The sequence below is a fragment of the Solea solea genome, chromosome 2 (assembly GCF_958295425.1).
Source record: "Solea solea chromosome 2, fSolSol10.1, whole genome shotgun sequence".
NCBI classification, from domain to species: domain Eukaryota; kingdom Metazoa; phylum Chordata; class Actinopteri; order Pleuronectiformes; family Soleidae; genus Solea; species Solea solea.
The window spans coordinates 31,325,841-31,342,614 of NC_081135.1; the positions used below are offsets into that span (position 1 = coordinate 31,325,841).

Consider the following 16,774-nt stretch of genomic DNA (forward strand, 5'->3'; position numbering starts at 1 on the left):
TGCCTGCTTGCTTGCTTCCCTCACTTGTTACTAGAAACAATGGTGGGTTTATTTTACAATAACAAATATAAAACTGGTTAACAGCTACATTTTAGATGTTACAACCATTTTTAATCAATGAGGATATGACTTATTTGGAACGTCCTTGTATTGACTTATGAATATTTATCCAGTTTCCATCTTAAATGAAGGACAATTCCTGTTGTACTTCCCGGCTACACCATTTAACAGCAACCCCCAAGTAAGTGCACCTTTACCAAAAGGCTCACCTTGACCATATGCATGTCCACCCCATACATTTCTAGCCACTTGGCTTTGTTCAGGAAGTTAATCTCAGCTTGAGCCGGTGTCTGACCTCTGACGGAGAGAAGGAAAAACACAGAGAGGACAAAAATGTAAAATTGTGACTGCAGCTCTGAGCAGAAAAGATGACAAAAAAAATACACTCGGCACATTCTCGTAAGTTACATACAGCACAATGAACCAGATCTGCATGATTTCATGAAACACACACAGAGGTGCAGTATAAGATAATGAGAAATGCTAACCTGCAGTCCTTCCATGTGTTGTATATAGCCAGCTCCATATCTTCTGTTTGGTTGGGGATGAAGCGAAATTCTGACACCAGATCCATATTATGGTCTAATGGGTCGCAGTCACCGAGCTCAGCTGAAGCCACACAAACAATCAGTTCATCAGTTAACAGTAGGACTGCAGTGGTGGACCGCACAAGACCGTAGAGCTACTTGAAATTATTCTAAAGTATTCACCGAAACCTTAACATTTCAAATGATCACACAAAGAGCGTCTATTAATACTAAAGTGGAAGGTACTGGGAAATCTCAATGGACAAAATAACAAGCGATCGCTCCCCTCATGCTGCAGCACACAATCTTCAGGTCAGGGACTGATGTCTCTCTCTGAACAAGAGGTCATAGATTTTATCAAATGAAAAGGGAGACAAAAGGGAAGCTGGGGAAGGGAAAAAAAACATAAATCCTCTAGAGATAACAATGAGAATAGCGTGCTGAAAACCTTATCTCTGATACCATGGTGTAAAGAAAATTGTACAGAGACTGAGAAGTCTTCGTTCGGATTACATTTTGCAGGGTTTGAGTAGATAGGAGAAACTAGGATTTGCTGGTAGCTCTTCGCTGTATAGCTAATCCAGTTGTAAACAAAGCTTCAGCATATAGAATATAAAGATATAGTTTTACTATGTCAGTAAATGTCAGTGTACCAGGACCAACAACATAAATCTGGAAAACAAAGGGAGAAAGCTCAAAGAAAAGGGGAGAGAAAGACAGAAAGGGTACTGGATTAGGGGGCCTCTGAAAAGGATGAAGCACTAATGAGCTGGCATTTACCCCACAGTGACTGTGTGTGTGTGGTTTGTGATGTGTGTGACTCTCTGCTGATTGTGCACACAATCCCATTTCATAAAATCTCCACTGACTGAATCTTTGTTCCTCTGAGGCAGCACTCCTGCAGGTAAACACTCCATTTAGCAATAATAACGGAAAAACACGCAATGTGTGTTTGCAACATTTGGCTATAAAGAGGGTCCAAAACATTTATGCTCTAAATGAGATGTGGTAACCTACTTCTTCTGTCTCACCGCTACAAAAGTAAGTGTGGGATTTAGAGGCAATGTCTGCTGGGCATGTGGGAGTGTTGGAAGAGATTTAAGGTATGCAGACAAAACTCTTTTTGAGGAAAGGGATGAATTCACCATACTCTGGGTTTGTTTGCTTACTAACAGTAGCTATATTTTACACAGGCATTTTGGGGGTCAGTAAAGCGAACGCAGCACACATCTCAAATGTGCAAAGCAGACTGCGCTGGAACAAAACATCACACCTAAATGTCAGCTGCTGAAGATGTGATTCCAATTACCAAAACAGAGTTGGAGAGGATCCGGGATACCAGCTGTGCTTACCCTGTAGCGAGAAGGAAGCCAACTCCACGACTGTGTCAAACGGACATTCTAGCCTGAAAACATGAAGACACATGCTGGTCAGTCACAGTCGACACACACTGGCATACGTCACCAACATTTGCCGTTGACCTTCACCAAAGCCCACTGTTCTCAAATTCCGAAAAAGGTCATTTCTTTGTAATAAATACTTCCACTTCCTGTATATTCCCAGTCTTACATACTGCTATTGTTAACTATTGTATTATGTACACGAGCATGTAATATCATAGTTCCCTTATAGCAAGATGGCTGTGACTGCAAACTTAACTGATCAATTCATGTCTAAAGGGATACGTGATAAATAAAGGCTATATGATATTTTGGTCAACTAATTCACTCATTTTTAAGGATGGTAAAATATGCCTATGTCTACTATGGCAAGTTGTATATTACAATGTGTGTCAGGAATAAAATGATTATTTTCTGACACCACCATACTTTCTTCCTGTTCCCGTGTACAGTATCTCATCAAAGATTATGATTAAAAATACAGGATAATCACTTACTTGCCACTGAGGATGTCTTGCTTTAACTGTAAAACAAATAGGTATCTGGAAGTAAAACACAACAATAAAGTTGAACGCGGTGAGAAATTGTGATGAAATGGGGCAGTTTTCTATAGTAAGACACAAAAACAAACACCTATGCCATTCTGAGACCACTAAAGCCAACAATACTGTCTTGAATGATGTGACCAAGGAATAAACAAAAAATAAATATATAAAAGAAGAAAGACAGTATTATTTTATTTGTTTAATTCACACATTAATCAATCTACTTGTTGAGATCAAATGACAAGAGGTCAAAACCTTCATCTGTTACTTTCTCTCCTTTGACTCCTGTGAATGCTGCTACACCTCTTTGAGTACAGGTAACTGTCTTCTACAGAAAAAACATTTAATCTACCAGAGTTTTTAAATAAAAGTCAGTAAAATATTAAGTCAGTGAATATATCCAGTCCCCACCAGGTGACGCAGAAACTCCCAAACCTTGGCCAGCTAATTAATAATGTAAGAAATGTACTCAAAAGTCAGATGACACCTTGGTTCTTAAAAACCTATAAGCTAGAGTACAAAGTCTTAACTTACCTGGTGAGTTCCTCGTGTAGATTGTTGGGTTCTGAAGAGTAGAACTTCACTCTCAAGTGAAGGCAGTATGGTGGGCCGACTGAGAAACATATCAATAGAAAGTTTACCGATGCAATCAACACACACAATATTAGTATTAGTATTGTCATAATATCAAATATCACAAGTATCAATGCATGATGAGAGAAGGGAAATGAATAAGGCCTACGAGTACTTACTTTTCACTTGTTTTTTGATACTTTTCGTAACGTCAAGCCAATGCTGAAACAACAGGGAAGAAAAAGAGGTTCAGTGTATTTAAGGTTAACTGCAAGTTAACTCAGGTATTAAACAACATGTAATTATTATGGTGTGCATTTCATAATTATATATCTGTGACAGTTCCTTTCAAAGATAACAATTCTGCTTCGGCAGTGGACCTTATGCCTTTTCTCTACAGCTATTTAACCTGCCTGTGCTCAGTTCACAACAAATAAACATTTATTATATAAACACACACACACACACTTAAGTCATTGTTTTGGTGCTGTAATTATTCTACAAAGTTGTGACTCTATGAGGCATGAACAATTAAAAGGAGAGGCGGTTGCACTGATGGTGTATGTTAGAGTTGGAGAGAGATAACAGGGAAAGACACACACTAGAATACTCTCCCCCACATTCCTTTTAAAAGCCCTCCCTCTTTTACTTTCTCTCTCTCTACTTCAGTTCACTCTCCCACTCCTTTAACTCTCTACCTCCACCCATCTCCTTCCAGTCCCTCCCTACTGCTTCATCTTTACTCCCTATGGCTCTTCTTCCTTCCATGGCCATCACAGAGTATCAGTGTGAAGGAACAGGGTCAGTGTCAGACCAGTGACTTAAAACACTTTGTCTCCGAGGTTCAGCATGACTCCCACGGCTGACAACAGTCCCATAACCAATCCCTTTAGCCCATTCACAGAGAGGGAAAGTCCCTGTCACAGGCTTGTCACCAAATGGGTGACTAGTGCTTAAACTGAAAATAAAAGTCTTCCAAAAAAAAGAAAAGAACGGACTGCCTGAAACACTTGGTAAGGCAGGGAATAAAAGCACCACACTTATTTCGCCAAAATTGTTCAACCCAACAAACCTGAACCTTAAATGAGTAAAAAATATATTAAAAAAAATCGCTAATCTTACCGGCACTTGTGCTGAGTCCATGAAGCGCAGTCCAAAGTAATCTTTCTCTACGATGTCCAAATGGTACATGATCTGCTCAAAGAGCTCCTCACCTTTGGCTTTTTTCTAAGCAGGGAAACACAAACAAACAGAGGACTCACAATAAATATCTGAAGAACAAACTGTCTTAGCTAGGATCATGAAGGAAAAATTAACAACTTGAGATATTAAATGGAAAGTCATAGAAATTCCCTGTCCATGTAAATAACTTAGTAAAGCAGTAAAGGTGATGATATTATATAAACAACTTCTAGAGAATTGATTAATTTGCTGATTATTTTCTTGATAATTGGTCTTAAAAATGGATTTCCAACAGACCTATGCAATTTTTTTTAAATGATTCTCTGATGATCAGAAAAGCTGTTTTTTTCTGTTGATTGCTTAATCCATTAATCATTGTACTTGGATACAAGTTTAATAAGAACACGTACTTCAGATCATTTCAAACTTGAAGATTTATTTTCACACCACTCCAAATGACTGTTCTGTGATTTATGGACATTAATAAAAAAAATATGAGATGTATTGAGAGTTTGAAGGTGTTGCTCCTTCAAAAAAGCCGTACCAGTTACTGCCTGTGTCTCTGCCTGGAACTGGGGGAGCTCTCTCTCACATGTGCACGTTCTCTCTCACACACACACACACACACACACACACACACACACAGGGCCAGCAACAGACATACACACACAACTCTCAAACCCCACCATGAGGCACAGCGACAGGGTTGCCACAGCAACTGGGGTTGAAGCACCCCAGATGCCGAGAAACTGGGGGGGTGGCTGTACACATCATGTGATCATCTGGCTCTATAAAAAGGTGCTGTCCAAGATCAGCCAACAGGTTTTTAAAATCTCTCCATCTCATTTTTTTTTGTGTCCTTTTTGAACAATTTATGTTCTTTAAATGACCTGTTACCAAATGTAAAGCTAAATTTATATATCTTTTTGCAAACAATTGCCTCTGAGTGATTGATTGGCTTTATAGAGCAGTCATTCACAGAGACGGACATAATTTAAAAATGTAGAAGAGCGACACACATAAACACAGTTAAACAAAGTTATGGATGAGTAAATGTGCAAACCACAGGTGCACTTGAGGATTTCCTGGATTTCCTTCTCTCTCACACACACACACACACAGACCCCAAGAGAGCATCTAGGGAGCTCAGAGAGGCCGTCCCCATGCTAACTGGCATAGCTGAGAAGGCATACCTCACCCCTACAGTACACAGGGAGAGGAGAGAGCACAAAGGGCTCATTGTGTCTCTCTTTGTGTGCATGTGTGTGTGTTGCAAACCTTCTTTTAGTGCTTGCAGTATTGTTTGGCTGTGTGTAGTCTTCACACCTATCTCAACGCATACAATTCCGTCAGCAATGTCAACTGACACTGTCCTCATGTTTGAGTAACAGTTGTGCGGATACTCTCATCTTTATCATCAACATCAAATAAAAGGGCCAATTTATGACGTGTAGATCGAGACGTAAGGTATTAAGGTAACCACAGATCATTTATCAGGTGAAATTCTACACGTGTGCTAACACTTTTCTTAATACACGATATTGTTCAGTCCCTTTACTATTACTTATTATAATTGCATAACATGAATGTGTTTAAATCAGGCTGGATGACAAGGAAGTCACCATTACTGCAATATAATGTCGTTCAATATCAATATGTTAGCTCAATATACTGTACATAAACACAGTTTTAAAAAAATAGCAATGCAACACTTGATTAGTGACAAAACATTTACATATATTTGAATATATCATAATGTTGAGGTTTTAGGAAACACTCATTGACATTCTTCTGACATTCTGTGGGCTAAACTAATTGAAAAAAATAAACAAAAGTTAAATTGATAAAGAAAATAATCATTATTTGCAGCCCTAAACGCAAACTTGATTTGAATGTTTTACCTTTTGAATGTTTGACTTGAATGTTTTACCTCAGACATGTAAAGTGTTTGCCGTTTATATGGCAGTGTTTACATCTCCCGTCATCTGGCTGCCGACATATCAAAACACACGGGAAGTGATTCATTTTATGTCAATACAGACGGAGGCAACGGCAACATTGTGGTAGTCAAAGCAAGACCACAGCAAACAGGTTGAGGTATGACTGAGAAAACACACAAAAAAGTGCCCACAAGAAATGAGTTACTTGTCCTCACCCGCCCCTGCACTGCTGATGCATACATACAGATACTCCCTTCAGTAATCATCTCACCTTTACAAGATAATCAGATGAGATTCAAAAAAATATTTGGGCCATATTAATTAACCACTTATGTGTGGGATACAAAATTAAGACGGTGACAGCGTGAGTGGATGAAGAGTCGTGAGTGGAGTGGGGACAAAGACACAGGACAGGCAAGTAAATACATCTAAAAAGGAAAGAATGTGGATCATAACACTGTGGGGAATTATGTGTGGACATAGATGCTGCTCAACAGTGGTATCCCTAGGAGACAACTTTGGGTGGCCTTATATACGCGGGTCCCACAGACAGCTGGAAAGCTGAAGTAAGTGAACGAGTCCTATTCACTTGAAGATGGTGCCTGTGTATTTACAACCACTTGAACAAATAAAAAAGGAAAACTAACTGCACCATTTAGCAGGGGGCCATCCCGAGTTGAATAGACAACTATGTGGCCGTAGAACAAGATGACATGACTCCAAACTACATCACAGGAACAGTATAATCATTTTGACAACCAAATTGTGTTCACCGTGTTTTTGTTTTTTTTTCCCCACAACTTCTGAAACAACTGTGCAAAACTTAAAGCATAGGCAGATCAGCAAAAGGCAGCAATGTGTTAAGATTAACTTTTTTCTCAGACACCGTCTGGCGGAATCACTGATAGTGGGGAGGTGCAGTGTTTCCCTGCAAACCTGCACAACTTTGCTGTGCACTATCACAGTAAATGTCTGTGTTCCTTTCAATGGAAGTTCTGTTCCCTGTGTTCACAGCCAACGTAACATACAGTATATGTGAAATATCCAAACAGGACCATCTGTACTTTTTCAGATTACACATAAAAGAGCTACACTGACATAAGCATGTTGCATTGCATCAGTTTGACTGTAAATTTCCTTAAATATTTCGTTATCACTGGGACATCTCGTCTTTTATCTTCCACCATCTTCCCTTATTGTGTTGAAATACTGTTGGTGATGGATGTATAGAGTAAAAAGCGAAACATTGAAATGAAGCAGCACTCCCAGCTTCCTATCCCAACTGGTGTGTTTCTCATTGCCTTATCACTTGGATGATAACACATAAGGGATTGCAGACGCTACCTATATCTGGGGGAGGGGATTTACAAAGGAAGCTCAATTTCAACTTAAGCAAAGGCCAGGAGGTTTTTAGCTGGAAGACTTTCAGAAATCCAGCTGAATTTAAATCTGCACACATTAAATCCCTGGGCAACTTTAAGGTATTAAAGCACACTGAGGCTCTCCATCTCCATCAGTAAAAAAACTGATTATAAAAACGTGATCACCCACAAAGAAAAATACACACCCCTGTAAATTCTGCACAAATCAAAACACATGCATAAGAGCAGGAGAGATGAAGAGAAACAGACGAAGGGTGAAAACAGCACAATCAAAAAACTGAATAGGAGTTCTGTAAAAGCTGACCTTTCCATGAACATAATAGGGGGCTGACAGGGAGGATGTGGCAGGTCATATAGTACATACACTTATACATATAAAAGGTACTGAATAGAATAAATGTATTCATTCTTGCTGTTGAGCCATTATGGGATTCTAAGAATGCTTAGTGGTCGTAGAAAATTATCTCCATACATTCTCAGTAAGAGTCAGTTAGAATAAATATTAAAAGGAGGAAATAAGAATGAGATTTTTTTGGATAGGAGCAGATCTTCCAATAAATATATGTCAGACAGCTAGATTTACAAACAAATTATCATGTCCTAAAGAAGTTAGATATCAGACTGACCTCACTGGAATTCAGTGGATTTGACAGATGGAATCTCAGAGGGAAAATTATTAAAAAATGTGTGTGCCAAAAGAAAATAAAGACCAGGGGAATAAGAAAATATGTAATCCCCTGGTTCAAGAAATTAGTTCATAAATGTTAGATTAGTTAAAGGCTCCCCAGCATTGAATCTGTACTTTTTCTAACAGAAGTACAGGGAAAAAATGATGTGGAATGAGACAGAGGGATAGGACAGAGGAGTGACCTTCTACTGAGTGTGTGTGCACTTGGTGATGAGACAACAGGTCACATGACACAATCATGTGATCAAGTGTGTTCTCAAAAGAGGATCATGGAATTACAGGTGATCAGCACAATGCTACACACCCACCCACACAGGCTTAAAACAACTCTCCCTCAGACACAGGCGTACAATGGTCACCAGTTCATTCACCACTTGTTCTTTCACTTTTAATCTTTCAAATAAAAATGGCTGGTTCGGCAGAAAACTATGACACTCCCCTTCCACAACTGTTAAATTTAGTCCAATCTTTCAGAGAGAATTCAAATCACAACTCCTCTTACCGGCAGGTCTACACTGACATCCGCGCCATCCAGTAAGGAGACACGGCAGGTGATGATGGACTTTGCATCCCCAGCAGCAGGGATGTGTGTTGTGGCTCGTTGGGCCTCCCTTAACCGGCTTTTTTCTGCATGTTTCCGGATGGAGCGTCGCCCCAGCGTCCTGCGCAGGAAACTCAGCATAGTGGAAAGAGAGGGAGGGGGTTACAGTGCCACACCTGTTGGGGAAGAATGTAAGAAATCGAGTCAACACACTCCACCGGAGAGGTTTAGTTTTCTGCCATGTCTTGTCTGTCTGTCTCTGAGGAGCATAACTCAAAAAGTATGGATCAAGTAGATTATGTGCGAAGGAAGAACTGATTAAATTTAGGTGGTAGTCTGGATCCACATTCAGGAGATTTTAAAAACAGTTGTGAACCTTGTACAATAGGGGAGTGTATTAACACAGTGGGAAAAGGAGTTTTATGCTCTCTGATAACTGATAACTGGAAATGAGTAAGGCAACAGAAGCAAATATGCTGTGAAGCAGGTGCATCATTGTTGTTTACATTAGAAACATGTGTTTAATACATGTCTCCAATCTAATATTTAACACACAAGACAACATAGCTCATGCAACAGCTGACAAACCTTTGTGAAAAATGTCTTACATTATTTTATCGACAAGATGTCTGCCATTAGGTCTTGAACTTCCCTCTTTCCTTCTGTCTCTGACTCTGCTAGGGAATTGATCAGGTATCCCTCTCCTTTGTTACCAATATAGTTAAGCACTTGCATCCATCTCACTGCTCCTTAGACTTATCCAAACTCCCTTTACTCTCTAAGGTCTGAGAGAAAGTGGTTTATGATCAACTGCAGTCCCAACTCAAATCCAATCATCGAGAAATTACAATCTGGTTTTCTAAGTTTTTAAAAACCTACTTTTAACTGTTGATTCTGGAAACTCTGCTGTCTTGCTGCTCTAGAACATGACTGCTGCCTTTGATACAGTGGATCATAACATTATTTTGTCTCGCCTTAATTGGTTCAGGTCTGAATGATCAAATGGAAGCTTCTCTGTTCATCTAGGTCAATATTCCTCAGCCATTTCTTCTCTTACCTGTGGGGTGCCTCAAGGCTCTATCCTGGGTCCTATTCTTTTCTCAATGTACCTGCTGCCCATGGGGTATATTTAGAAGAAAAAAATACAACATCTTCTTACATCTTTTGCAGATGATTTACAGATATATCTAGCTCAGCTTCCATTCAGTCTCTGAATTATTTAATTTATTTCTTCATTACTTCTCAATTAGTACTGTAATTCCCTCTACGTTGGTCTTGATAAGTCGTCTCTTTGACACTTAAACAAAAACAGGGGTGATTCAAAAACGTGGTCTCCTAAGTTACCTTTTCTATTTTTCTATGACTTCATCCTCTGCTAATTGTTCTATCCCACTCTCTGATATACTCCTCCTTCTGGTCTCTCTCCTCTGTCTCTGCCCTGTCACTCCTTCTTTCTTTATGTCCCCTATCTTTCCTTGTGCCATGTTTTTTTTAATATATTTTTTTATTATTGTATTGTTTTGTTCTTGTTTGTATTTGTATTGTTGCATTGTTTGTTCTTGTTGATTGTAATTTATGGTTGTATTGTGTTGGTATTTTGTTCTTTTGCTGCGTCATTCCTGTGTTTGTGACTTGGTCTTAATTTGTTGGTTCATGTCCACTCTTTTTCTCGTTTTCTCCCTTTTCCTCCTATTTCAACACACTTGTATTGTTCGATTGTTGATACGTTTTATTCCCCTCTCTTTTTTCTCCCCCCCATTTCAGTCCTCCACCTCAATGTCCCCTATTTTCCTTTCACCCCAACCGACTGCAGCAGATGACTGATGGCAGATTTAAATCTGGTTCTGACAGAGATTTATTCCTGTTAAGAGAAAGTTTTATTTCTCTTCACTGACACCTTGGGATTATATCTTTCCTTGCATTACCAGGCAAAACATCTTGAAATGTTTGATTAGGCCTGACTGGACATTTGTTAAGAAAAGTTCTATATAAATTAGGTTAAAAAATTAAATAGAAGTTTTAGCTTATTGAGAATATTTAAAAAAAAAAAACTCATCCAGGTAATGTAATTCAGAATCCATTCACCCGTTTCTCATAGTAAGATGAAAACGTAAATAGTCACTTAGCATAGTCTCGCTGGAGTTTACGTCAAACTAACGGGGATAAAACGCTTCATGAATTGACAAGACATTTGAATTAGTGGAAACATTCTGGCGGATATAAAGGTAATACTATCAGTTTAGTAGTTTAGAGGGAATTTACACACAAGCAAAACTGACGCAGTCAGCTAAAGGTAATCGACTTGCGATTTGGTGTAAAACTAATTTCAGGTCATAAAACGAAACCACTGTGATTGATTGAGTTACCACATGAAACAGTACAAAGTATACTACAAAACCAGAAAACAACAAAATATAAATACATAAATAACTCAATGCGCTTCTCTTTACTCAGTTGAGGCCGGAGGTACCTGGTATAAGAAAAAGCAACAGGTGTGCGTTTGTTTTATTCAACGAGCTGACCACTGTGGCAACAGCAGCACAGAATAAGTATGACTCCGACCGCGCGAGCGTGCGCCGTACAACAAAACAAACACCGCCTTTAGCACCGAGAGCTGGATAGGGACAGACACTTGCTCCGCAGCCACTAGTGGTTCAGAGAAGGAGGAGGACGCCTGGACAAAGATACTCACAAAGACGTGCTCGCTTGACTTCACGGTGAAAACACGTGCATTGCAGACGACTAAACAGCAGCCTCGTTCGTTTCCATGGTCTGTAAGCGCGTTGTTATTGCTTTTTCTTCTGAATTCCTCGTTACCACTGCGGGGTAATTTCCTCACTGGTCCCAACAAAAAAGTAGAAGGCAAAGCTCGACTCCGGAAGTGACGTCACGACAAATCCCTAACAACACTTGATTTGCATTTTTTAAAGAGACAGACCTTAATTTTTTTTTTGTCGGCGTAGTTAATGGTGCATTTCGTCATTCGTTATTACCACGGATTTATGTCGTCAGTGAAGTTGTCCCGTCACATTAATGCCCGACAAAACACACAAAAAACATATGTTGTATACATATAATGATAAAAACTAAAAATATATTTATAATAATTTATTCTTAATAAATATTTCTTGATGCCACTCAAAACTCCCAAGGCTCAAAACATAGTTGTATGTACAGTAATAATTCCTTTTGATTTTGAGCGGTACAGCCAATCCGTATTTGACAACAGCACCCCCCTCTGGTAACTTTGGGAATAACGGTTTCCCAAAGTGTTGCTGAAGAAATCTGTGGTGTGAGTTAATGAAAAATTACACGGTAAAGACAGATGTGCAGAAGGACTGTGACCTATGTGTCAGATTTTACTTAATTAAAAATATATATCTTGAACTCCTTTCACTCTAATATCATATTTTTTTCATAATGGGTATCGGCTCAATATAAGTATTTTCTTTTTAGGGAATAAATGCCTGCAACAAAAACAAACTGATAACTGAAATGTATGCAGACAGCATAGATGCATGCACAGAATGATTGACATTTTATTTTTGCTGCCTAAAATATGCATATATGTATAACCACTCGCTGAAACAGACTGTATCTGAACATCTGTGTTTCTTTTTGGGTGAATCCTTGCATTACACTGATGACTGTCTAATATACATGTAAAATGTAGGATTAAAATCCCAATTCAGTCTAACATCACTCCATTCAAAGAATCTGCCATTATAATACACATTAACACTGAGGGCAAATAGTGTAGCGGTTTTCCTCTGCACATTTTCAGTAACCTTCCTTGGGTTTGTTGTTTACTTTGGACCACAGGTCAAGAGATTCTTAAAGAGGTCTCGAGTGGTGTTGGTGGGTCTCCTCTCCAAAGTTGCCCAACCTCACTTTTACAGTGTGGAAAAGCAAATGTAATCCGACGCCACGTATCCATGCTTTGACAGACAAGCTTTAATTGTTCACAATCGAGCTTAAAGACATGTCCAAAGCGCCGTAAAACCATCATACCAGAAAAAAACAAGTGACTGAGGACAAAAGGTTTTTATGACACAGGTAGGAGTTAACCAAGGGTATAATACGATAAAACATTTCTCATTATTCTGTGTTCCATAAATATTTACACTTGCTGTCATCGAGAATTGTTTAAATCAAACAGAAATGTTCAAAATAGCAGTCTTGAAATACACACCATATTATGTGTCACATCTGAATCATTCAAAAAAGAGAACAAAAAAAATCAAATATAAAATAAAAAATCTTTCTGCTCACAAATGATTTTCCCTTTTATTTTAAAGATCTTTTTCATATACAACATTGTATTTACACTGTCTAGTATTATTTACACAAAATTAACAAGTGGCACTGTGTAGTTAGGAGTTTTTTTCTTTTTCTTGTTACCTACAGGTGTCTTATTTTAAAACAAAAAAAAAATAAAAATGATAAATTAAAAACAGAACAAAAACAACAACTCATTTTAACAATGCTTTGTCTCCAACTCTTTTTTTTTTTTGTCGTCAGTAGCACTACCTGCCACTACACCTACTACAAAGTGCTGTCCTTTCCCTACCCAACTAGAACTGTTTTCATCTTTACAAAAATACCACTAACCCTGGCTTACCCCATGTCTGGTAGCCTCAGCCTCCACTCTACATTTGATCAGTACCCCAAACACACAAACACACACACACACACACACACAGTACCAATTATGTGTCAACATCAAAACACTTTGAACACACAAAGCTCATTGTTGGACATTTTTGTGCAGATGAAAACTCTGGCAGCCTCGACTTATTATCACTTACCAACTTCACACTGCAGCACCAATGTTTTAGCTTTGTTGGTAGGTTTCATTTTAAATCGGATTAGATCTTAGCACTAGATACAGAACACAATGAAAGAAGCCACTGCGGGGTTAAACAGTGTTTTTCAATTTGTGTGTTTTTTGCCAGCATTTGTCCGTTTGTGAGCAGCATAATTCAAAAAAAGTTATTTTGATAAAATGTACTGTAAATGCAGGTTATGGCCCGAAGAAGAAATGATTGGATTTTGGTGGTGATCCAAACAGGGAATCAGGATTTCTTTTTTAACAATTCTAGCGCTCTCAGAGTGCCTACTCTAATCCTGTTTAATTCTAAGCTCATGCATGTGGGGTCTTGGACGCATTTGCTGAAAGTTTCAATAATAAAAAAAAAAAGTAATTTATTCACTCGTTCCCTAACATTGGTTTGCACTCGTGTAGCAGTTTGCTACTGTATCCATGTAATCTGCTCAGATGTGTCATTCACCTTGAGGCCATACTGAGAGAGTGGGATCCTTGCATAATGATCCAAAAGAAACGCATCTGAGGGAAACGGTGAGAGGAATGGGCTGATGGTGTTTTGTGTGGGCTGTGCAGAAAATGACTGGTGTTGACTGAGAGTTTTTTTTGTTTTTGGGAGAGGGTTTGCAAATACGGGAGAGAGAAGAGCAGTTTCCAGGCTCCAATTCCTACTCCAACATGTGGCAGAAGTATGTATTTCTCGGCTGCGTTCAAAAGAGAGGTGTGTGATCTGTTCTGAATTTGTTGTTTCGCAGGCAAAGAGTTAGACAGAACTACGAAACAGGTGGCTCTTTCTGAAATTTTTCAAAAAAAAAAAAAAAATATATATATATATATATATATAATTTGAGTTCAGGTTAGATGAGGTTCATGGCTTCATGGCACAACCTTTCATTCCAGTTCACGAACAAGCAGGCTTAGACCAGACAGCTACTAAACTATAGTAAATGAAATGACCTTGGACGAGAGGGAGATGACCAGAGACACCCACTCTCACACATACACACACACACACACACTCACACACACAGCAGTAGGTTTTTCTAGCAAGAGTCCATTGTCGTCCTGACAGCAAAGTACCGAAGCAGTCAATATTTAAAATATATCAAATCATTAACAGGCTACAGTCAAAAACACACCGACAGCGTAACCTGTGCTCTCACAAAAAAAAAGGAAAAACAACTCAACGAGCAACTCGATGCTGGGTTTTGTGAATAAAAAATACAAGTCATCATTTCCTTTCAATCATAACACATCATGTTGGCTTAAAAACAAGTACCAGTGGGGAAAGGGCAATAAAAAAAAAAAAAGGGGAAAGTACTGTTTGACTGTTCCATTTGTGCTGCTTCTTTGAATTGTCAACTGTTCTAGATTAAATTGGTCAATCGTGGTTGGTTTGACATTCCGCTCCAGTGACCTTTCGCCAAAAAAAAAAAAAAAGCAAAAACAAATAATGTGTCTTACTGAGTAAAATAAAGAAGATCTATGTCAACTCAACAAGCAATGTTTCTATGGGGCCAAAAATTAATAAGACTCTGAAGAGAGACATGAACTGACCTTAGCCTCGTTTCTTAACCTCAGGCTGTAACTCAGCACAGCACTGTGTGTTGAATCAATGTTACACAGTGTGAGGAGAATTCATTTCAAATAATTGATAAATGCTCAAAGTATAACTCTTCTATCAGCACGTCTTTCAGTGGCAAGCCAACAGTCTCGGGTCAACAGTAGCTGCTGGGACTCGTACGGGGGGGGAGATAGGGAGGCAGCCAGTAAACACACGCCCTGAGCACTGTAAACTGGTTCTGCTCCTCACCACGCCAGAGGACAGACACTTCAGAGTCTGCGTGTCCGTAAGCTCAAAAAACACAGCACAAAGCAGGATGAAGAATCCGACTGGCCACAGCATTGAACGAGAGGTGAGACACGAGGTGCTTTCGGCTGTCCGGCTGTCAGAAACTCGGACAGAAAGAAAGCGCAGAAAGATTAAAAACCCAAGTACAATAAATTAAATCACTGTTCTCTTTTTCTCTACAAAAAAGCAAAAAAAAGAAATAAAGAAGTAGTTAGAAGAGGAGGAATCACACTAACTTTACTACCTAAGATTTAATCAGGAAAGCGTGAAGCTCTAGACTCGTACAAACAAAACATACAACTTTTTTTGTTCAGTGGACAGGGTTTGACACAAACTAAAACACAATAAATACTCTTTCTGAGGAACAAAAGATAAGGTATATCTCTTTATCAGCTAAAAGGACACTAAAAAAAGGCAGGTCCGTCTGGCAGACTCGCTCAGAAGGGGATAGGGCGACCCATTAGGAGAAAAAAAAAGATAAGGGCGGGGGCTTTCCATCCACGAGGGCAGCCCTTCCCCTTCATACTTATGGCACTACAGCAATTCCCCATCCACATTTTATTCTCTCATACTTTAATCTTCTCATTCCTTGTATAGTTTTTGTTTTCCTTTACCCTGAACATACAATGTTCCCTAAAAAAGGTACCTAGTCAACACAGCTGGATTTCTTTTTAAATTCTATCTTGTCCATGATTTTCACGTTTGCTTGTCTTTTTTTTTTTCCATTTTTAATCAGCATTAAAGTGCAACAGTGCTTTTGTTCTCCGACCACCTGTACTCTAACCCGTGACGACCCCCGGGGGTCAGAAGTCACAGGTTCGAGGGATCAGGATCGGGGTCAGGGTTCACGCTGGTCTCGCTTGTCAAGCTGGTAGCGCTTGCAACGCTCGGCTCCTCCATTTCCTCTTCTTCTTCCTCCTCCTCCTCCTCCTCCTCCTCCTCCTCCTCTTCCTCCTCCTCCTCCTCAGTCACCTCTCCCACGTCGAGCACCTCCACCTCCTCGTCGTCGTCGTCGTCGTCCTCTTCATCCAGCTCTCCCTCCAGCCGCTCGGCCACGGCCGAGTCGCCTTCCTCTATCGTCGCCGTCTCGTCCTGCTCTTCTCCCGCTTTCTGCTGCTCGTTCTTGTCCTCCTCCCTCTCATCGTTCACCTTTTCTCGTTGCTGGTACACAGCGGTCGTGAGTGGTTTGACCAGTCCTTCCTCGTAGACCTTCAAGATGGCCTCGCATACAAAACGATACTGACTCTGTAAACAAACAA

At 39.5% G+C, this 16,774-nt stretch overlaps 2 protein-coding genes across 6 annotated transcripts in view; both read right to left on the reverse strand.

Annotated features, from left to right (window-relative positions):
* epb41l5 (erythrocyte membrane protein band 4.1 like 5) overlaps positions 1 to 11,723 on the reverse strand; it is a 29,642-nt gene extending 17,919 nt beyond the window's left edge. For 3 of the 4 annotated variants that reach the window (XM_058621522.1, XM_058621543.1, XM_058621515.1), the window contains exons 1-9: positions 11,531 to 11,722; positions 8,800 to 9,014; positions 4,228 to 4,332; positions 3,285 to 3,327; positions 3,067 to 3,145; positions 2,485 to 2,529; positions 1,940 to 1,992; positions 549 to 669; positions 270 to 357 (exon numbers count right to left, since the gene is read on the reverse strand). In XM_058621522.1, coding sequence (XP_058477505.1) covers positions 270 to 357; positions 549 to 669; positions 1,940 to 1,992; positions 2,485 to 2,529; positions 3,067 to 3,145; positions 3,285 to 3,327; positions 4,228 to 4,332; positions 8,800 to 8,979 — 714 coding nt within the window. In that variant the 5' untranslated portion in view covers positions 8,980 to 9,014; positions 11,531 to 11,722. Of the gene's footprint in view, positions 1 to 269; positions 358 to 548; positions 670 to 1,939; positions 1,993 to 2,484; positions 2,530 to 3,066; positions 3,146 to 3,284; positions 3,328 to 4,227; positions 4,333 to 8,799; positions 9,015 to 11,530 lie in introns of all 4 variants that reach the window. The other variant, XM_058621532.1, reaches the window with a different exon arrangement.
* Positions 11,724 to 12,774: 1,051 nt separating this feature from the next.
* ptpn4a (protein tyrosine phosphatase non-receptor type 4a) overlaps positions 12,775 to 16,774 on the reverse strand; it is a 64,380-nt gene continuing 60,380 nt past the window's right edge. For both annotated transcript variants that reach the window (XM_058622126.1, XM_058622125.1), the window contains exon 27: positions 12,775 to 16,760. In XM_058622126.1, the coding sequence (XP_058478109.1) occupies positions 16,326 to 16,760 (435 nt within the window). In that variant the 3' untranslated portion in view covers positions 12,775 to 16,325. The remainder of the gene's footprint in view (positions 16,761 to 16,774) is intronic.